Raw genomic sequence first — 19806 nt, 5'->3', positions numbered from 1 at the left:
TTGACACAAATATTATCTCTGCTCTCACAAAGTGGGATCTTGCATCTGAACTAGAGGTAGCTGTTTAGCTCAGATGCATATCCTAATTACTTTGAGCTGTCAGATGCTTCAGGACTGTGTTGCACTTTGCTAAAATGTTCTTATTTTGATGTAGCAAACAGATCATTTGTCAGCAACAGTTTAAGAATAAATGTGAAGTACAAATTGCAGGTTGACGAGACAGGTGGAATTAGTGCTTGAGTGTTTTACCAGGTATTAGATGTGCTTGCATTTTTTTTTTTATTATCATTTTATTGTATACCAAACTGTCTACCACCTAGACTTTCTTTTCTTCTAACATACATTTACTGTGTTCTTTTTCACATATAAAACTGTACTTTTTGCTTTTTGTCCAAACTTTTATTACTGTCTCAACATATATATATGTAAGTATGTATGTATGTATGTATGTATATCTTGAAGGTCCATGATACTGATTTATGTGTTTCAGAGACAGAGACGGAGTCTACAGAGTCCACAGTGTACTATGTCATTGGTGCCATCTTGTACAGGACCTTGGGAGTCATCTTACCTACTCCAAAGTGAGCTATTCTCTGTGTCTTTTCTTTCTTTGTTTCTTTAATATTTCAAGTGTTTCAAACTATATATCGCTGTCTACTGCTTTCCATGTACTTTCCTTAATCTTTATGCATGTTTTTTCCCCAAAACTTTCTAGACAACTTTTAATCTTCCTTGTAGCCACTTTTTTTCTTTTTTTGGTTTGTTTCCATTTAGACTACCCTTCTATTTCTGTGCCCTTTCTTCTGTCTTTTCTTCCTTCTACCTAATTCCAACCTCCAATTCTCCATCTGACTACTTCTTCTTCTTGCGTCTGCCTAGTAATCAGAGAATATCTTGGATCTCTGAAAAAGATCCCTGGATGTTTCTCTCATTTTGCATTGTCAGTGTATTTTTGGACAGTGTACAGTGGGCTTTGAATGGGTGAGGGCCTAATGGGTCTTGAAACTTGCATAGAACTTGCAAAAATGAAGTTGGGAGAGATTTCGAGGTTGTCAAAAGGCCATTGGGATATTCTGTTTGTGATGGCCCTGGGCCCTTTTATTCAGGTCACTGCACTTGGTTGTGGATGAGCTAGATCTGTTAAAACCCTTTTTCCCCAGTAGCTCTGCTGAATGCAAATAGGTCCACTGTTCTCTTTTTACTTATGGGCTCTCTTTGACGTTCTCCTTTACTCATTAGGTTTTATTTATATGTTTATTTATTTATGAATATATTTATTTCTGCAAACACATTCAAAAACCCTCAAAAGCATGGAAGTGGAATAGATATGTGTGTCTATATTTGAGTGTTTGCGGGTGTATGCATGCGTCTGTGTGTATGCAATTCAATACAATTCTCAAAGCATACCTCTCTTGTATATGTTTGTGTCTTTGTAGTCCCCCTGCAGTGATCAACTCAAAGATCCTGACAGTGACAGTACGACCCGAGCCACAACCCAGCGAGCCCATGGTGGTGGTGGAGCTGTCACCACTTTTTAATGTGAGTAGAAAATCTTTTTTCCACAGCTATTAGAGTCACTTTGTTTTTATGTGTCTGCATGTATTTTAATATAAAGAGTGGCTGGTCATGAGTTTGTAAGATAGTGTAGTAGTGCATTTCTATCGTCTGCCACCACAGATATGTATTGGAAAGGTGTGCGTTTTTGGTGCAGCAGATGAAATCCCTTATTTGTGTCTTAATAGTATTATGTGTTACTTGTTTCATTTGGACTTTCCAATGCAAGGGTGTGTCTTTTAATGCAACCACAGGGGGGCACAATCCAGTATCTTCATGTGCCGGTCCCAAGTCCGGTTAAAGGCAGAAGGTTGTGTCAGGAAGAGCATCTGACGTAAAATTTAAGCCAAATCAAACATGCAAATCACAAATATGACTTCCATACCAGATCGGTCACGGCCGGGGTTAACAATGACCGCCACTGGTGCTGTTGACCTACAGGGTGCCAGTGGAAATTGGACTACTGTTGGTCGAAGAAGGAGAGGAGGGAGGCGTGTTCATAGGCAAAGAGAGAAGAGGAAGGGCACAAGTGTAGGACTTAGAGTAGGGACTTTGAATGTAGGGACTTTGTCAGGGAAAACTAGAGAGTTGGCTCCCAGGCCCTGGGAGGTGATCAGGGAGACAGGTTACTTGGGTACTTGGTGTGTCATTTGGAAAGAGGAAAGCAGATAAAGAGACTTGGTGGTGGAATGAGGAAGTTCAGGAGTGTGTTAAGAGGAAAAGGTTAGCTAAGAAGAAGTGGGACTGAGAGGACAGAAGAGAACAGACAGGAGTACAGGGAGATGCAGCATAAGATGAAGGTAGAGGTGGCAAAGGACAAACAAAGGGCATATGAGGATTTGTATGATAGCTTGGACTCTAAGGAGGGAGAGGTGGATTTGTGCAGTTTGGCGAGGCAGAGAGACAGAGATGAGAAGGATGTGCAGAGGGTTAGGATGATCAATGACAGGGATGGAAATGTGTTAACAGGTGCCACAAGTGTGATGGAAAGACGGAAGGAATACTTTGATGCCAGGAAAGAGTAAAACAGATGCAATATTTTTATTTTGAAAATGCTGATGGAGTAGTACAGAGAAGGTCAGAAGGAACTGCATTGTGTCTTTGTAGATTTGGAAAAAGCGTATGACAAGGTGCCGAGGGAGGAGCTGGGGTTTTGTATGAGGAAGTCAGGAGTGGCAGTGAAGTATGTTCGAGTGGTGCAGGACATGTATGAGAGCTGTAAGACAGTGGTGAGGTGTGCTGTAGGGGTGACAGAGGAGTTCAAGATGGAGGTGGGACTGCACCAAAGATCGGCTTTGAGTCCCTTCTTGTTTGCTGTGGTGATGGACAGACTGACAGATGAGGTTAGACAGGAATCTCTGTGGACGATGATGTTTGCAGATGACATTGTCATCTGTGGTGAGAGCAGGGAGCAGGTGGAGGAAAATCTAGAGAGGTGGAGCTTTGCTCTGGAAAGGAGAGGAATGAAGCTTAGCCGCAGTAAAACAGAGTACATGTGTGGAAATGAGAGGGACTCAAGTAGAACGGTGAGGTTACAGGGAGTAGAGGTGAAGAAGGTGGAGGATTTTAAGTACCTAGGGTCAACAGTCCAGAGCAACGGAGAGTGTGGAAAAGAAGTTAAGTGACGTGTGCAAGCAGGTTGGAACGGGTGGAGGAAAGTGTCAGGTGTGATGTGTGACAAAAGAGTGTCAGCAAGAATGAAAGGAAAGGTGGACAAGACAGTGGTGAGACCAGCAATGTTGTCTGGTTTAGAGACAGTGGCACTGAGACAAAGACAGGAGGCAGAGCTGGAGGTAGCGGAGCTGAAGATGTTGAGGTTCTCTCTGGGAGTGACGGGGATGGATAGGATCAGGAATGAGGACATCAGAGGGACAGCTCATGTTAGATGTTTTGGAGAAAAAGCCAGGGAAGCCAGACTGAGATGGTTTGGACATGTTCAGAGGAGGGACAGTGAATACATTGGTAAAAGGATGCTGAGGTTAGAGCTGCCAGGAAGGAGGTCTAGAGGAAGACCAAAGAGGAGGTTCTTGGATGTAGTGAAGGAGGACATGAGGATAGTTGTTGTGGGTGAGGAGGATACAGAGGATAGGGTTAAATGGAGGCAGATGATTCGCTGTGGTGACCCCTGAAGGGAGCAGCCGAAAGGAGAAGAAGAATGCAAGTTTGTGTTTCTTATAGACTTGTATATTAAGCAAGCTTTGACCAAGAAAATAAATTTCTTTAAGGCTTTAACAGATCGTCATCTCCCAGCTGACCCATGTTTCCTGAGTTCAGATGAAAGAGAAAGTGCTGGATGCTATAAAGCTCCATAGCGCTCAGTGAATTGCCTGAATAAATGCAGACCTTTTTGACTTCCCTATATCGCAGTGTCTCCCGGTGCCTATTCAGTTTATATTACAGTGGAGTGCATTATTATAAACGACTCGTGGGGTGTCTTCAGTGGAAAGGACTAAATGCAGGTTTAATGAGAGGCACTCTTCACGACCTCAATAAGATGCAAGCATCATTAGCCATTCTTATATGTAAAGGTGGGCATAGTTTTGAAAATCATATATTTGCACACACACACATACTAAAATCTCAGTTTCTTGCAGTGTCAATCAGGACATCACGGTCAAACTGATTGCACAGTTTTCATTAACAAGACTTTGTATCCATCACCTGCCCCTCCATCATCTTCATTGTATAATCATGGGCTTTTATTTATTTGCTTCTACTTTTTATTTTTCAGTTATTCAGCTTTTTAACACTTTTGGCAAACCAGAGATACTACAGGTTGTAGACACTCTGGATAGAGGGTAATGTCTTGATGGTGATAGCAGCATGCTGCGCTGTACTGCTAACTGCAGCCACCTGGGGAGGATAGACATTTCTCTGGCACAGGGCCAGGACGGAGTGTGCAGATAAACACCCATGAAAGGAAGGACTTAGTTATCCTGGTTAAAATTATACTATTTCAAATTACCACACATCATCTATACTCGCTTATTCCTATTTTTCGGGTCACAAGGATCTGCTGGAGCCTATCCCAGCTCTCTTTGGGTGAAAGGCAGGGGTCCACCCTGGACAGGTCACCAGTCCATCACAGGGCCACATAGAGACAAACAACCTCACACACTCACACTCACTCCTATGGGCAATTTAGAGTCACCAATCAACCTGACATACATGTTTTTGGACTGTGGGAGGAAACCAGAGTACCTGGAGAAAACCCACACAAGTACAGGGAGAACATGCAGACTACACACAGAAAGGCCCCGACTGGGTTTCTTGCTGTGAGGCAACAGTGCTAACTACTAAGGCACTGCTAGCCCAATTATTTCAAATTACCTTTCTATAAATTCTTCAGGAGATTGAAGTAAAACACAGTTGTGAAAAGCAGTAACAGAATCAAATGTCCTGATGCTTTTTATAGATTAAGGTCTAAGATGCTCAATTCTACATATCCCATGTAGTAATTGTCTTTTTTAAATGCTCATGGAGGGAAGACGTTGAACTACAGTGTAATGCCATTAAGAGGAAAATGTTTTTTTATGTGAAAAATGCACTATAAAATGAACCATCTCTGTCACATAATTAAATGATATGACTGCAGAAGGTAAAATGGTTATAATAACATTATTTGACATGCAGTATCATTTAAATCATCTTACTAATTTTCATTACTCATAGCCAAATATACTGTAATAATAATTGCTTCTTGAAGTTAATATAACTTTAATCAACTCATCACAGCAAAATAAAACACAAAAAGACTGTTTCATAACATGTTTCCATCTGTACTGATTTCTTCTAACGTATCCAGCCGTCCAGCTAGCTGCCATAACCGCTTCCCCCTGTTTTTGGGGGAAGCGGTTATGGCTTGACAAATTTGTGATTTGTGATACTGGGCTATATACATTTAATTTGACTTGACTGGACAGTTAAGTTTGGTGGGAGTGCAGTGTTTAGATCTTGACTTTGACTTTTGACTCCTGCTTATAGTAAAACATCCTAATCTGAACAGTTGTTAGCCATCAGTAGGAAAATGAACATTAAGAACACACATCTTCAAACTATCATTTTATATTAAAATTTAAAACTTTTTGTTTTTTTGCTTTTATCAAGAAGTGTGAGAACAAATGGAAAATTGGACAATTGGAGCTAAGTTGTATGAGAATCAATATCTCACACTGGCTTTAAAACTAAATATTCATTTAAGTAGACCTATCTCTAGGAGACATGAACTACACCAAAATAAAGAAAAGGTTTTATTTTCCTCTGGGGAGTTTCCTGTCATGGTCTTCAGCTGATGTAGGTGTCAACCTGGGCCATTGTAGAAACAACTAGCTGCTGAGGCAGTGCCATGGCAACAGCTGCCGCAGGCTTCACTCTCAAAGGGCATGTAGGGATTTCTCTGCACTGTCATGTATTCACAGGGAGGACATCTGCCCAAGTCAGACCCCCCACGTATTTTCCAGGTGTCAAAGTGTGTATATGACTTTATTGGAGAGTAAGAAGCAGAAGGCCAAAACACCTGTGATCCCTACACTAAACCAGTACTGTAGAACAGATAACAAGTGTTACCCCTTACCTCCCTCCACCTTCATTTATATATCATAAAAGACAGTGCCGGCTGGCTTTGTGAACATAAGCCACCAGCTTTTCTGGCAATTTCACTGTAATCTAATTCACTTTCATCAGTCAATCTATCCAGGTTGCTCCATTTTATTATCTGAATCTATATACTTTTAAACAGAGTAGGAGGCTTGTGGGACACCCTGAACCAGCATGGTCTTGGTCTATTACAGTAGCTCATTTCATCTGATTAGCTTACAATATTCATAGCCAGTGTTCACTAAGCAATTTGCCACCGAACGACTACCACATGTGGCTGTGAATACCTTGAAGAAAATTATTGTCTCTTTTGAGAGAAAAAGAAGACAGAGCTGTTAAGGTAGACACCATTATTACCATCTATAAAGGCAGCTGACATGTTTCTCCCTTTGAGAGGCATCAATCGAGCAGATGCTGTCATTATGCAACGTATCATCACTAAAGAGGAAGCAGACATTGTGGGAGTGTGTGGATGTCACTCCGGCTGTAGCATACAGTCAAGCGCGATACCCGCTGATTGATAGAGGAATGCTAAAAGAACCCACCACACTAATGCATGCCCAGGGACATCTAATGTTGGTGGTGGCAGTCTATGCATGATGCAAAACAAAATGCTGTCATCCATCAATCTCTGTCACCCAGCCTCTGATGCTGTGTATATAAATGTTGCATCATCCCATCCTCTCAAATTCCAGCCATGCAGAGACCACTGGATTCACTAATGCATGGGAGATCAGTGAGTTCTGTCAAGTGTTCTGGTAAGGAGCAGTGACCTTGACTTTAAAGAAATAAATCATATTGCAAACATGAATGCGTATCACCTTTTTCTCTAAACACTGATGATATTCAGAAAACTTTCAATTTGCTCTTCATTCAAGAGGAAATAATCTCTTCAAATTTTCCCCAGGCCCCAGTGAGTTTTTTACCAGTGGACATGATCCTTCTTTATAATGGAAAAATCAGTCTGGCTGTGGAATTACTGCTATAATCCTCTTTGCCATAAGGGGGAGCTCAAAGGCAAAGTGCTTAATGCAGGACTAAGAAAGGATCAACAAACTGGCACAGATAGGGATCCATTTTCCACTGCATCCTCTGCTCCATCAGCCCAGTGGAAGAATGGCAACTCACTTGTGACTAGTTAATAAACCTGAGCACTGTTCTCTAAGGGACTCACAAAATGTATCCGTCTGTTGGCTCTCTCGGATGTAGTCACTGTGAGCATTAAGCATTTAATTCTTTTGATTTAGAAATAAAAGACACCAGACACCCACAAAGTTCATGTTATACCCCAATCCCAAGCCACTCCTTAGGTTGAAAGAGTGTAGGCGATACTGTTAAAAGTAATCAATGCAGAGATCACTGAAGATCACTAGTGAAACAGTTTGTGAAGAGTCAGTTAAAGACACTGATCCTGTGATTGATTTACTGACTTATAGCAAGTCTTTCTTTGCCTCTGCACATCGCTGAGCTTTGAATACCAGATGATCCACTTCCCGTTTGACCCCCAGCAGTTGGTTTCTAATCTAGTGGATGAAAAATTAGTTCATAGTAAATCACTGGTGTTTAGATAAGGGATTGTATAACTTTACTACTTGCATTTTCTGCATGTTTAACTCATTAACTAGAATATTCTGTACTGTATATGAGGATGTTTAGCAATAAGGGAAGTAACTAAATTTATTTAGTGCAAAACATGGCCCAGGTGAGCTTTTACACACTCTGAAATTGTGATACTTAAGTATATTTTACTGCTTCATAGTTGTTTACTGCTTTCCACTGTGGTTGTACTTAAGTAAAGAATCTGAATGCTTTTCCACTACAGGATGTTTATGACTCCAGCTTGCTGTGTATTATTGTCCATGAAATGGCTTTTCTTTTTGTCTCTAACTTTCTCAATTCACTGCTCGCACACCTTCTCCCTTTCTGCAGCAGCAGCAGCAACAGCACCTATTTGCTGTTCTGTCCTCCGACAGAAACTTTTCCATCTCTCCCTCCCACCGTCTGTCTCAGTTCTTCTCTTTCACTGTCTGTTTACCTCTCTCCATCGCCCATGCAGCATCACTTTTTCTTCCGTGGCAATGAGCTATTCTGTCTTCTCTCTACCTCCCCCTCTTACTCATCCTCACGACTGGTAATAACAGCTTATCTTCTCTCCCCCCCCCCCCCCCCCCCCCCGGCCCCTCTCCTTTCCTCTATCTTGCAGGGTACATCAGATTCTCAGTGTGTTGTCTGGGACTATGGCAACCCGTAAGTTACTCTGAATAATTCTGCTAAAAATGTGTGCATGGGTGTATGTACAGTGCAGCAATGCATGAATCTGTGTTTGCGTGTGTGTCTGTCCATCTTATGTGGGTCCATGCCCAGTCAGATTCATTTTATTAATGGACTGAAAACACCCTAATGAAGTTCCTTGTGTTAGTGTTAATTAAATTAGTCAGTAAGAGCAAACACCATTCTCTTTGTGTTGCTAAGAGTTCAAAAGTAACATCACTCACAACGCATCAGTGGAGCAGGTTCTCCTTTGTTGCAGTCCCCTTTTTCAGTGTTTTACTATCTACTGCTTACTTTTACTAACATCATGTTGGAGGTAATTATGTTTCCCTTGTGGACATTAGTTAAATTTGAATTATCCAGTTTTATGCCATCAGTGACCTGAAGCCAGACTTTTAATAGGTTTACTTTTGTTTGTAGGCCACTGGCTCTTTGACATAGTTTTCTAAGCATTTCCTGAGTATCCCAGATAGAGAACTGCACAATTGATCATGCTTTTTTTTTTACCATTAAGCCACAAAGTGATTGCTGTTTTTGTCAATAACAAAGTCAGATCTGTTCAGAACCTTTAAAGCAAGGACTGGTTCCAGGTCAGGGTCACTTTCACACCCACAGACTGCTATAAAAATAGAGTTTTATTGTTTTAATTTGAGTTCCTTTATGATGCACAGAATTTCTAGGTATAAGGTCAAGGTGGCTGCCTGTATAAAGCACATTATATGTAGTTAGGGGTAGGCTACTAAAAACTTTGAGTTTGATTAAATATGAAATAAAATATGTATTTTATGATGTTTTAAGTCAGCATTGACTTTTATATTTTCAAAAGGCCCAGGATTTCTATACCTAAAAAGGTCCAATCTGGTGGTATTTTAGTTCACACACATAAAATATATTACCAGTGCACATTTTGTAGATATAATCAGCAAACATGATTTCTTGTTTTATTAAGGTAAAAGGTTCATTCTTGACCTTGTTAACTAAAGGTTTATTTACTTACTTTCCAAGAAGCTGTTGACCACATCCAGTAACATGGTCTTCATCAGGGGTTCACGTTCAAACTCTATATCAACTTTATTTACTTTTAGGACTTATTGTCCATGTTGGTTAAAGGCTGAAGGTTACTTTAAGCTTGTGCTCATTTATGGTTCCATGACAACAGAAAGAACTTCATCTGCTGATGAAGTCCTCGAGATAAAGTTAAATGCTCCAGAGCAAGTGAATAACTGAGTGTTAAATGGAGAACGTATTGTAAACTGTTTCATTACAATGTTGATATAAAATACCAGGCTGGGGGATAATGCAGATGAGTTGTATACAACCCATCATTGTTTGAACATCTTTTTTTTTTTTTTAAAGACAGATTTGACAGGTAATGCTTCACCAGAGCAAATGGCTATAATAAGAACTGAATTTGTCATGGGGCCTTAGTTTCTTTCCTGTCTACTGTGACAACAAGACAGATGAGTGCAAAATTCTGGTCAGCTCAGCTTTCCCCTTGAGATCACATTAGTTTATCCAGTTCTAGAGGAGTACTCTCCAGTGACCAAAGCGCACAGCACAAGTTTCCAAGAAGAGGATAAGACATTGTAACTTATCAAACTACCCTTCTTCATCAAGTAGGAGGGAGACAAAGCTTGGCAAAGTCAATTAACTAGCAGGAAGATTACAGCTGCAATCAAATTAAATTTGCAGACATTATGAGGGCAGAGAGCCAAACAGAATATAAAGTGGCAAGGTGGCAGTGATGTCTATCAACCAAACATACTCAAACTGGGAGGGATGTGGAACACATCCAAATGTGTTTGCCATGGATTAGGTAATATATTTGCAGACACACTTCTAAAAGGTGCACAGACAAATACTGAGAATGGCACAAATGTGACTTGGTCAATTCAGTTAACAAAATAATTATTACAAATGTATCTGTAGTAAAAAAATTATTAATTCATAATATTTAAAATTGTATTACATATCTGCAGTATGAGAAAGGAAATAATTTAAAATGTCAACTATACCACCTAGGGTAAAACTCTATTGCAAAGGCTATCAGACCTTTTAATTAGGTCACAAAATGTCTACTTTTTAAAATTGGTCACTACCATAACCAAGATAAATTCCTATAAAATAACACAAATCATAAGATATATATTAATAATACAAAAAAAGTCAGCATTAGTGTTGGTTTTGAGTGCATGAAGCCACCAGTTTGGTGCTGATCAATGATAAACACTGAACATGCTATTGGCCTGGGCTGGAGTATTTGCATGAAGGGACACAGACGACTGAGATCAGGCTTTGGAGGTAACTTGTCAGGTGGTTTCCAACCCCACAATGATCAATTAAAAAAAACAAAACATCAAACAAACCAAAACCATGAAACAAGAATTAAGGTAATATGAGGCAACACTGCAGCAGCACAAAATAAATCATCTTAAACATGCCTAAAACCTCATTACACTGACCCCATCACACAAACACATATGCTGACTGCGACCTAGGTTAATGTGACACACAGTAAGCAAAAGCCAACAACAAACCAAGAATGTTCTAATTATAATCACCGATTATGATTGTCTGGATTTTAATGACCATCAGCTATTCCAGCTTTCTGAAATGAAGGATGTCCATAAGTTGTTGCATTTTGAGCTAATGCACAGACTTGACTGCTTTAGTGTAAACAGCCTTAGGTCATCCACACATGTCGTTTGGGTGCACAGATGCTGCTAGGAAAGGTGTGAGTGTGTGAAACCCAGCCAAGTGGTGAACCTCAATTTAAAAAGAATTACTGAAGCTGCAAAATCTTATCTTCACATGTTACATTTTTATACATGCACAAAAACGTATGTGCATCATGTAGAGTAGAAAGAAGGACAGACACCTGCACGCATAATCACTAACCACACTTGATGGCATATCAGTCCTACTCCATTTAGTTGTCAGTTCAGGGCAGTAGAACTTGACTGGAGCTGGGCAAGAGCATGCAGTTGATATGGACAGAGAGCATGTTGTACAAAGCAGCTGTTTGTTTGCTGGAGGATATCACCTCTCTCAACCTGGCAGTCTCTCTAACTGTGCCACAGGCTTTGAGCAGGAGGCAGAGAAGAGGTGGAGACTGTGCACTGTAGATAGCAATGGGAAGAGAGGGCAAACAGCAGCAGCTGAACCACACAGCAGCAGAAAAGAAGTTCAGCTTGCAGAAAATAACTAATGCTGAATCTCTCTATGGCCTGTGGAGACTATACTTGTACACACATTCAAAAAACAGATTATATGCTGCATTTGTACTTTTGTATCTTTTCCCCATTAATTTTTATAATGCACATTGTTATTGTGTACTTAGAGATTACGGATTGTGCAAAGACTCAAACTTCTTCTTCTTCTTCTTCTTCTTCTTCTTCTTCATTTCTTTCGGCTGCTCCCTTCAGGGGTCGCCACAGCGAATCATCTGCCTCCATTCAACCCTATCCTCTGTATCCTCCTCACCCACACCAACTATCCTCATGTCCTCCTTCACTACATCCAAGAACCTCCTCTTTGGTCTTCCTCTGCCTCCTTCCTGGCAGCTCTAACCTCAGCATCCTTTTACCAATGTATTCACTGTCCCTCCTCTGAACATGTCCAAACCCTCTCAATCTGGCTTCCCTGGCTTTTTCTCCAAAACATCTAACATGAGCTGTCCCTCTGATGTCCTCATTCCTGATCCTATCCATCCTCGTCACTCCCAGAGAGAACCTCAACACCTTCAGCTCTGCTACCTCCAGCTCTGCCTCCTGTCTTTTTCTCAGTGCCACTGTCTCTAAACCAGACAACATTGCTGGTCTCACCACTGTCTTGTCCACCTTTCCTTTCATTCTTGCTGACACTCTTTTGTCACACATCACACCTGACACTTTCCTCCACCCGTTCCAACCTGCTTGCACACGTCTCTTCACTTCTTTTCCACCCTCTCCGTTGCTCTGGACTGTTGACCCTAGGTACTTCAAATCCTCCACCAACTTCACCTCTACTCCCTGTAACCTCACAGTTCTACTTGAGTCCCTCTCATCTCCACGCAGAGACTCAAAGCTATAGCATAAAGCCCATCATCAGCCCCATCATAACTGTCTGTGTGCATGTTTTTCAGCAGTGGTGGTCTATTTAGAAATCTGCAAGCAATTTCAGTGGTAGCTGTCTCTCATTTGTGCTCCCTTTCAGCCGGCTAAGTTGGCCAACAGTTTGTGGCACTCACAGTTCATCTCAGTATTTATGTGTGAGTGTTTATTTATTTATTTTGCCCCTAACAGGCCCATATGTCGGCGCCATCTGCCCACCCAAATCGTTGCACTCGCCATCCTTCCCTGTGTTCCCCCATGTGCCTGTCTTCTCAGCCTACTCTCAACCTGTTTTCATTTGCCTTGCCAGCTCAAAAAGATACTGTTATGTTTAGCTCTCATAAAGGTTTTACAGGATTTAAAAATGGGAGTTCAGATTAATGGAAGCAAATGAGGATATTAACAGTAAAATGTACTATTTCTGATCATGCTTGGCGTTATACTGTGCATGGATATGAAATAGAAATAGACAATAAGTAACTTTCATGTCATCATTCTTGTCAGTCCTCAATCTATGCTGGATTATTTCAGACTCTTTCACTGTTCTGCAGTCTTTCACTGACTCTCTCACTGTCTCGCTCCCATTAAAACTGATGATGGGTGTTCAGCTTCTCCTCACTATATGGTTTCTGACCTTGCCTCTGGCATCTCCACGGCCCTCTCTATGCCTGCTTATGAGATATCTGTCAGAACTCCCACTGATGCACACATACTCACATACATACTTATGTCGAGTGGATCATAAATGTCTGTGGCTACATTAGATTGTATATGTGCCATTCCCAAATGTACTGTACTGATTCTATAATGTAGTAACTGCTTTTTCACTTGGAACAACCTGCCTGCTTGTTGGCATTTAGAAAATATACATTCGACTACTCAAACATTTATTTATGCACAATTAGACATTTCACATTCGTGTGGCTTTTACAGTGTAAAAGCAGTATACAAGTGAGCAAGCTGACATAACTATGCATCATAAGTGGGCAGTATCATTTAAAAGCATGTTTAAAAATATGAGCCAGTAGTCAGAGATAGTTATATACACTGTGGATGGATGAATGATAGTGAGCTTGTGAAGAACTGAGGGTCACTTAATCCTGTTTTCTAATCCCCAGTGGTCTTTAGCTTGATTAGGAATCAGTGGTTAAAGACCCCAGCACCCCACCCTACTCCTCACCACTCATCACTTCCATAGAGTTAAAATGGCCTGGTATGCAACGAGTTGCTCTAACATCCTCAGTCTGACACGGTAGATAGAGTCATGCTTTTGGCTGACTGATCTGGCACAGCTATCAGCTTTGGCACAGACAGGTCTCAACCTTAAATGAAGTAAAAAGTCAAAGGGATATTCTGCAACCTGCCAAAAATCTAGTTGGACACAAATCTGGCCAAAATGTAATTACATTTATTTTACAAAAAGGCATTTCAGCTAGTTCAGACCTTTGGCAAGTGTGTAACGGGTTTTCTCATTCTCATATTCGCAGCCCTGCTATTAAAATAGAATCTGTTACACTTCATTTAAAACAAACAAGTAAATAAATTTTCAAAAATTGATGAATAAATACATTCCTCTTGGATACTTACCTCCACACGTTCATTCTGTACTGCGAAAACTCTACCAATTTATTAATGTTTGTCTGCATGTGTGTTACACCTTGTGATAGACCTTGCTCATAGTTTGACCGAGTGCATTCTGAGTCAATACACTGTGACCCTGAGCATGGTGATTGTATAGAATAGATGGATGGATAGTATGAATTATATATTGTGTCCCTGAGGAGACAACAGCTAGCTCAAGTTTAAAATAACCCTTTATGTCGTTACATGTAGTAGGTAAAGAGTAAAGAGTAGTAGTAATAGCTTAACGTTTTACTGCATGTAACTTTGCTTTGATGTTTCTTTCAAAGCGGTTTTATTAAACACAACTAAGTAAGCCCTAAAAATGACCTGTAATGTACATTCTGATGTTATATATATTTTAGTTGTTAATGAAAGAGTTTAACTATTTATCTTTCCTACCCATCTAAAATGTTTTGCATTAATTTACCACATTCATATATTTTCATTAGTCCTCAGCACAGACACTGACAGAGGAACACTAACACTCTTAGTGTAGCTACCAGGCGGAGGGGGTGGAGGACTGATAGGGCTTGCTCTACTTTTCCATCTGACAGAGCAGAAGGGATCAAGGCTGTGTCGAACAGTGAGTCATTGCAGGAGTCGTCCAGTAGGGCTTATGTGGGCTCTGCCTCCACTGGGTGTTACAGACGTGAACAGGCTCTTAACTTATTTCCCCAGCTATGACAACTCAGAGAGTCCTTAGAGAGTGCGTTAACATGGTAGCTTCGATTCTCAGAGGGTAATGCTCTTGGTACTAATCAGTTCTAAGTGGACGATACAAGTCTGGACTTAGGTTATGGTTGCTTTCTGCTACTCGACTTCATGGATAAATGTGGGCTGCTTGGACTTAAGAATAGTTCTTTCTTGGGTGATGAGGTTATAATGTTTATTTCCAAAGCTACTCATTTATTTATTTCATATGTTACTTTTATTGATTAAATTATCATGTGACCCACGAGGGTGAAGGAAGCACTGTATGTTAGCGTATGGTCACGCATAGCCTTTAGAGCCGATGCTGTTTGCCAAGTGCATAATATAGGGTTATGATGAATTTGTAGTGATTAGTATGTGAAGTTTAGATTAGAAATAGTGGAAAAGACTTGCTCCACTCTGTCGATTGGAATACATTGCCTCTTCAGTGTTGGATCTGTAGTTTGTGAGCGATTAGGTAAGTAATATTAATATCCTCTTCATGTCTATTCTAGGTAATTTTGTGGTTGTTGAGTTAAGCTCTCCAGACGATTTTGCACCACAATTAGACTCTAACAAAATCTTACGTGTAGCCTAAAGTCAAGTGTGCAGTATTTGTCTTATGCTTATCTTGTTGACTTGCCACATTATCCTCTTTACTCTTGTGCTGCTTAGAAGTAGGCTGAGAGGTCACTGTGTTAGTGCTTTACGAGACTCAGAGTTGTCACTTTGGCCTTAAGTATTCTGGTTGAGCCCCCTGTAAGATGCTGTGGAAATGTCCAATATGCAGACAAATCCACTACATTTTCTGAGAGGCATCGTTTGATAACTTGGTTGCATATAGTCAAAAAAAACTTTTTAATACTCCGTTTCTTCAGGAGTCACTTTCTTCTGAGCCATACAGCCTGTCCATGTTAATACATGAAAGCAGGCAGTCAGAACATCGGGCCATTTATAGCTGTAGCTGAAACCAGTATCTCTGTTTTTCCTGTTCTCTCACTAGCTCTCACCAGGAAGAAAGATAATCCAAGGAAAGAGGCTTAAAAATTAGCCCATGGTCATGCCAAAGGGCAGATTTGGGCAGTGGAGGCCAATGACAAAGCATCCTCCTCACATGACAATTAGGGAAGGAGCAGGAAGGAGGGTGTTGTGTGACAACCTCACAAGAAAAACAATTGGAATTCAACTACAATGTACTGGATAAACATCTCTATTAAGACGTATTCAACTGTCCATGTTAAAGTAAGTGAAATAGAGAACAATAAATACGTAGCAGAGGAGTAATGGTGTTGTAAACTACCTGTGAAGCATCCTGAAGTATTGACATCTCTGGCCTTGTGATGTCGGCTTACTTTATTTTTTTAATTTATTTATTTATTTTTGTTTTACATTGATTCCGTCACAATAATGGTGCATATATCAGAGGAGATTCATGTTTCGTCCCTGAGCCAATCCCTAAAATGTGGGACTCACATCAATAAATATTTCATGTTTGAGTTACTGCAACAGAAATAACATTTAGAAGCATAAGCCTTGCACATAAACATTACAGCAAGCAAGCTTCAGATAATCTTGCAGCATGTTTTTTATAAGCCACATCTTTACATTAGTCAGGGCAAGAGAGGAAAGCTTAGTTCCTCCAGAGTTAATAACTGGGTCAAATACATTTATCCATGGAGATATGCATGCACAGAGTGGAACGTGAACATAGGACTACATTGTGCTGAATATTGTAGTGCAAATGTGTACTGGCCAGTCCTGCATAATAGGTGGCATGAAAGGTTGAGTAAGTACAGATGATTTGTATAATGTGAGGATTTGCTTCAGTGCTTTCTAGCATATTGAGATGTAAAGGCCAGTATGCACTAGCTCTAGTGAATGTGCATTCTGGTTCCCTGATGATCTGGGTTGTAGGGTCTACCAGAATAGATTCCGTGAGTCAGAATAGATGTTCTCTCCCACACACTTTTCCCTCATTTCAATCAAGAATACTAAACTCCTGGAATCATAAAGAGTCAAAGCACAGAGTAATAAAAAAAAAGCAGGACTAACCTATAGCCAAGTATAATTTTGTCTGAACATTATGCATCCAGTAAAAGGAAAAATAGCTTGCTTGTTTTTCTTTTTTTAATGGGGTGACATATCTGTTTAAGCCAGACTCAACTACAGTAAAAAATAAAGACATGTGTTGAATCTTTCACAAAAATGACTGGATCGACATGTAGTCTAGTTGGCGCAAAGATTCCCCTTAAGCAATTTGGCCAGTCGAACTGCATACTAATTAGTGCATCTTGTACATATGGTCGTCGTGGACAATTTGGGAGGGAATTATTAGGAAATTAGATATTTAATGCACATAGATATATATTTGAATAATTAAAACACTGGTGAATGTTAATGAAAAATTAGGATATAAAAAATAAATAAAAGTCTTACCATATTGGCATATTTAATGTCACATTTGGCCAGAAATGCGCAATGAGCAGCACATGGACATAGGACATGTCTTTTCAATAATATCAGTGAAAACAGACTAAACATTTTTTTTCATATTGCTGTAGTCATCTGTTAAATCAGTCCTGACTATGTTTGCCAGCAGCTAAAATTAGCTGATCCATATTATACTAGTGACAGCAATGTAAAACATTTTCCCATGTAAAATTGGTTTAAATGCTTAGTGTTGAATCCATCTGTATCATACCTTAATGCGCTCTGTTTATCATAAGGCTTTATGAGCATTTCTGTCCGTATTCTCTATGTCTACCTTACCAACATTATGTCATCTTTGTCTGCCAATGGTAAAAACATTTTCCTCACTTGCAAGACATTAGTAACACATCACTATTCATGTCTGTCTAGGAAGATGAAGGGGTAGCATTTTCAGCTACTGTAGCTTTACTTCTATACAGCTAACATCTGTGTATCAGTCTCTTCCATTTTAAGAATTCAAAGCATGTGTAGCTGTCTTTTTGTTTCTTTTCTTTCATAGCACTGCCCTTAGAGTCAGGAGTTTTTTTTTGTTTTTTTTTTTTGGTCACTTTATTCTCAGTAGTCATGGTACTGTAGATCCATGGAAGTATTTTTTCCTATTTTATTTACCTATTTTCTGCAATGTCCTTCTACTAGCAATTAGGGCATAAATTGGAAAGCATTGTTAGTGCTCCTGCACTATACATGTTCTAGCATACATTTAGAAATAATGCTATAAAACTGTTGATTTCATCACAAGCACAGCATAATGTTTATTAGTTATCATTACAGTGTGTCTTTAGGGATGGCAATTTCAAACTGTCAGTACCTCGGCACTGAAATAACTCAACAACTACTGCATGGATTGCAATATAATATTGTGCATTATTGTCCTCAGAGGATGAATGCTGCTGGGTTCAATGATCCCTGTTTTTTTTAATCTAGAGGCCCCATGAGATTAACATTTGAACATTCATGTTCACCACAGAATAATTTTAATATCAATTGAAGCTAGTAGACAAATTTCCACATGCTAACACACTAAAGATGATGAACATATTAAACTTTACATCTGCTAAAATCAAAAGCTGATGATAGTATTTAACTCAAAGCACTGCAGAGCCCAAGTATCATATGCATCACATGCATCCTCACAGAGAAGTATTGCTGTAGACTTCTCATTTTGAGAATATATATTATGGACAGATTTGGCTCAGGTTGATCAGTGAAAGCTGTGTAATGTGCACTGAGGGATAACTACCAGTCAAAATAAAGCCAACTCTAACATGTTTTAAATAAAACTTTATTCTTTGTTGAAGTCAAGACCAAACAACAGATGTGCTGATTATTACAGTGCTAGCCAACCGGATGGTGTTTTGTATATTTGCACATCTTGGCATTTTTTTTGGATAATGCCGGGTTGATATTTTTGCCATATACATTTGGGATCCACACCCTTATAAACTCACTGTACTGATATACACACCTGTTTGTACATCTGGTACCTGCTTTCCATGATAAGAGTCAGTAGAGGCTCCAGGCTCATTCAAATGCTTTATCAAATTGAAAACAAAAAAAAAAAAAACATTTCCTTTTAATCTTTCCTCACCAGCAAACACAACTGATAATCTAATACTTCTTTGAGCCCAGTGGGGTGCACAGCAGGAGTGTGTTTCTAGAGCTGTACTGAATCTGAAAAAACAAAGATCGGGGTTTGTTCCAACTTTGTGGGTGAAATAAAATTAGACAAAAGTCGAAGCTGGGTATTTTGCTGAAAGGCATCGAGCCCAACAATCAAAGCCAGCTAAAATAGATGAGGGTCAACAGTCAATTAAGCTGGAAATGCAGCAGCCAAAACAAAGAGGTCACAGATAATGTGTATTTGTGTGTGTATGTTGGTGTTATATTGAGAGACACCCTGTTGTGAGCTGTCAGACCGGTTCTCATTACTCCAACTTCCTTTTTGTTGCCAGACTGGCACAGAATAGTTTTGTGGATGTGCATGTATTTATTGCATGCAGTCAGACCATCTCTGTTAGTAAATGAAAGGCTTGCATGCCTTCCCATGTGCATCTACTAGCTATAAACATTAGCCAACATGCTTAAATCAATACGGAACGCTTCCCTCTATTTGTCAATAATGCACGTGTCCATATAGCCATGTTTCCTATTTGAGATGTCTTGGGAGCTCACTTACAATGTGCACATGTTTTATATTCAGATAAATCTTTGCAGGCACAAAGGAATTCATGTGTACATTTTTAAAATAGGAAATGTAAATGTGATCTAAAAACATACTGGAAGACCTCACAAAATGTACACATTTTGGAGGATTCCCCCGTAAAAGCTAACAAGTGAGGATATTCTCTCATTCAGACTATTCTTGTCTATTCACTCTCTTCCCTCTCTGTCTGACACATGCACAGAAACACACAAAGCCGTGCACCATGTTGCTACCTGTCAAGCTGTCTCTAAGCTTCACTGCTGTGACTCATTTTCTGATCTTCAGTCT

The 19806-nt window shown here is 39.8% G+C and overlaps 1 protein-coding gene across 1 annotated transcript in view; it reads left to right on the top strand.

Annotated features, from left to right (window-relative positions):
- The window catches only part of adgrb2 (adhesion G protein-coupled receptor B2), a 138668-nt gene that overhangs the window by 60865 nt on the left and 57997 nt on the right, over positions 1-19806 (top strand). The window contains exons 13-15 of the mRNA XM_026300500.1: positions 491-581; positions 1437-1539; positions 8354-8397. Coding sequence (XP_026156285.1) covers positions 491-581; positions 1437-1539; positions 8354-8397 — 238 coding nt within the window. The remainder of the gene's footprint in view (positions 1-490; positions 582-1436; positions 1540-8353; positions 8398-19806) is intronic.

The sequence above is a fragment of the Mastacembelus armatus genome, chromosome 11, assembly GCF_900324485.2.
Source record: "Mastacembelus armatus chromosome 11, fMasArm1.2, whole genome shotgun sequence".
Lineage (NCBI taxonomy): Eukaryota > Metazoa > Chordata > Actinopteri > Synbranchiformes > Mastacembelidae > Mastacembelus > Mastacembelus armatus.
Note: the sequence above shows the minus strand (reverse complement) of the source record. Positions and strands in the feature narration are given on the sequence as shown.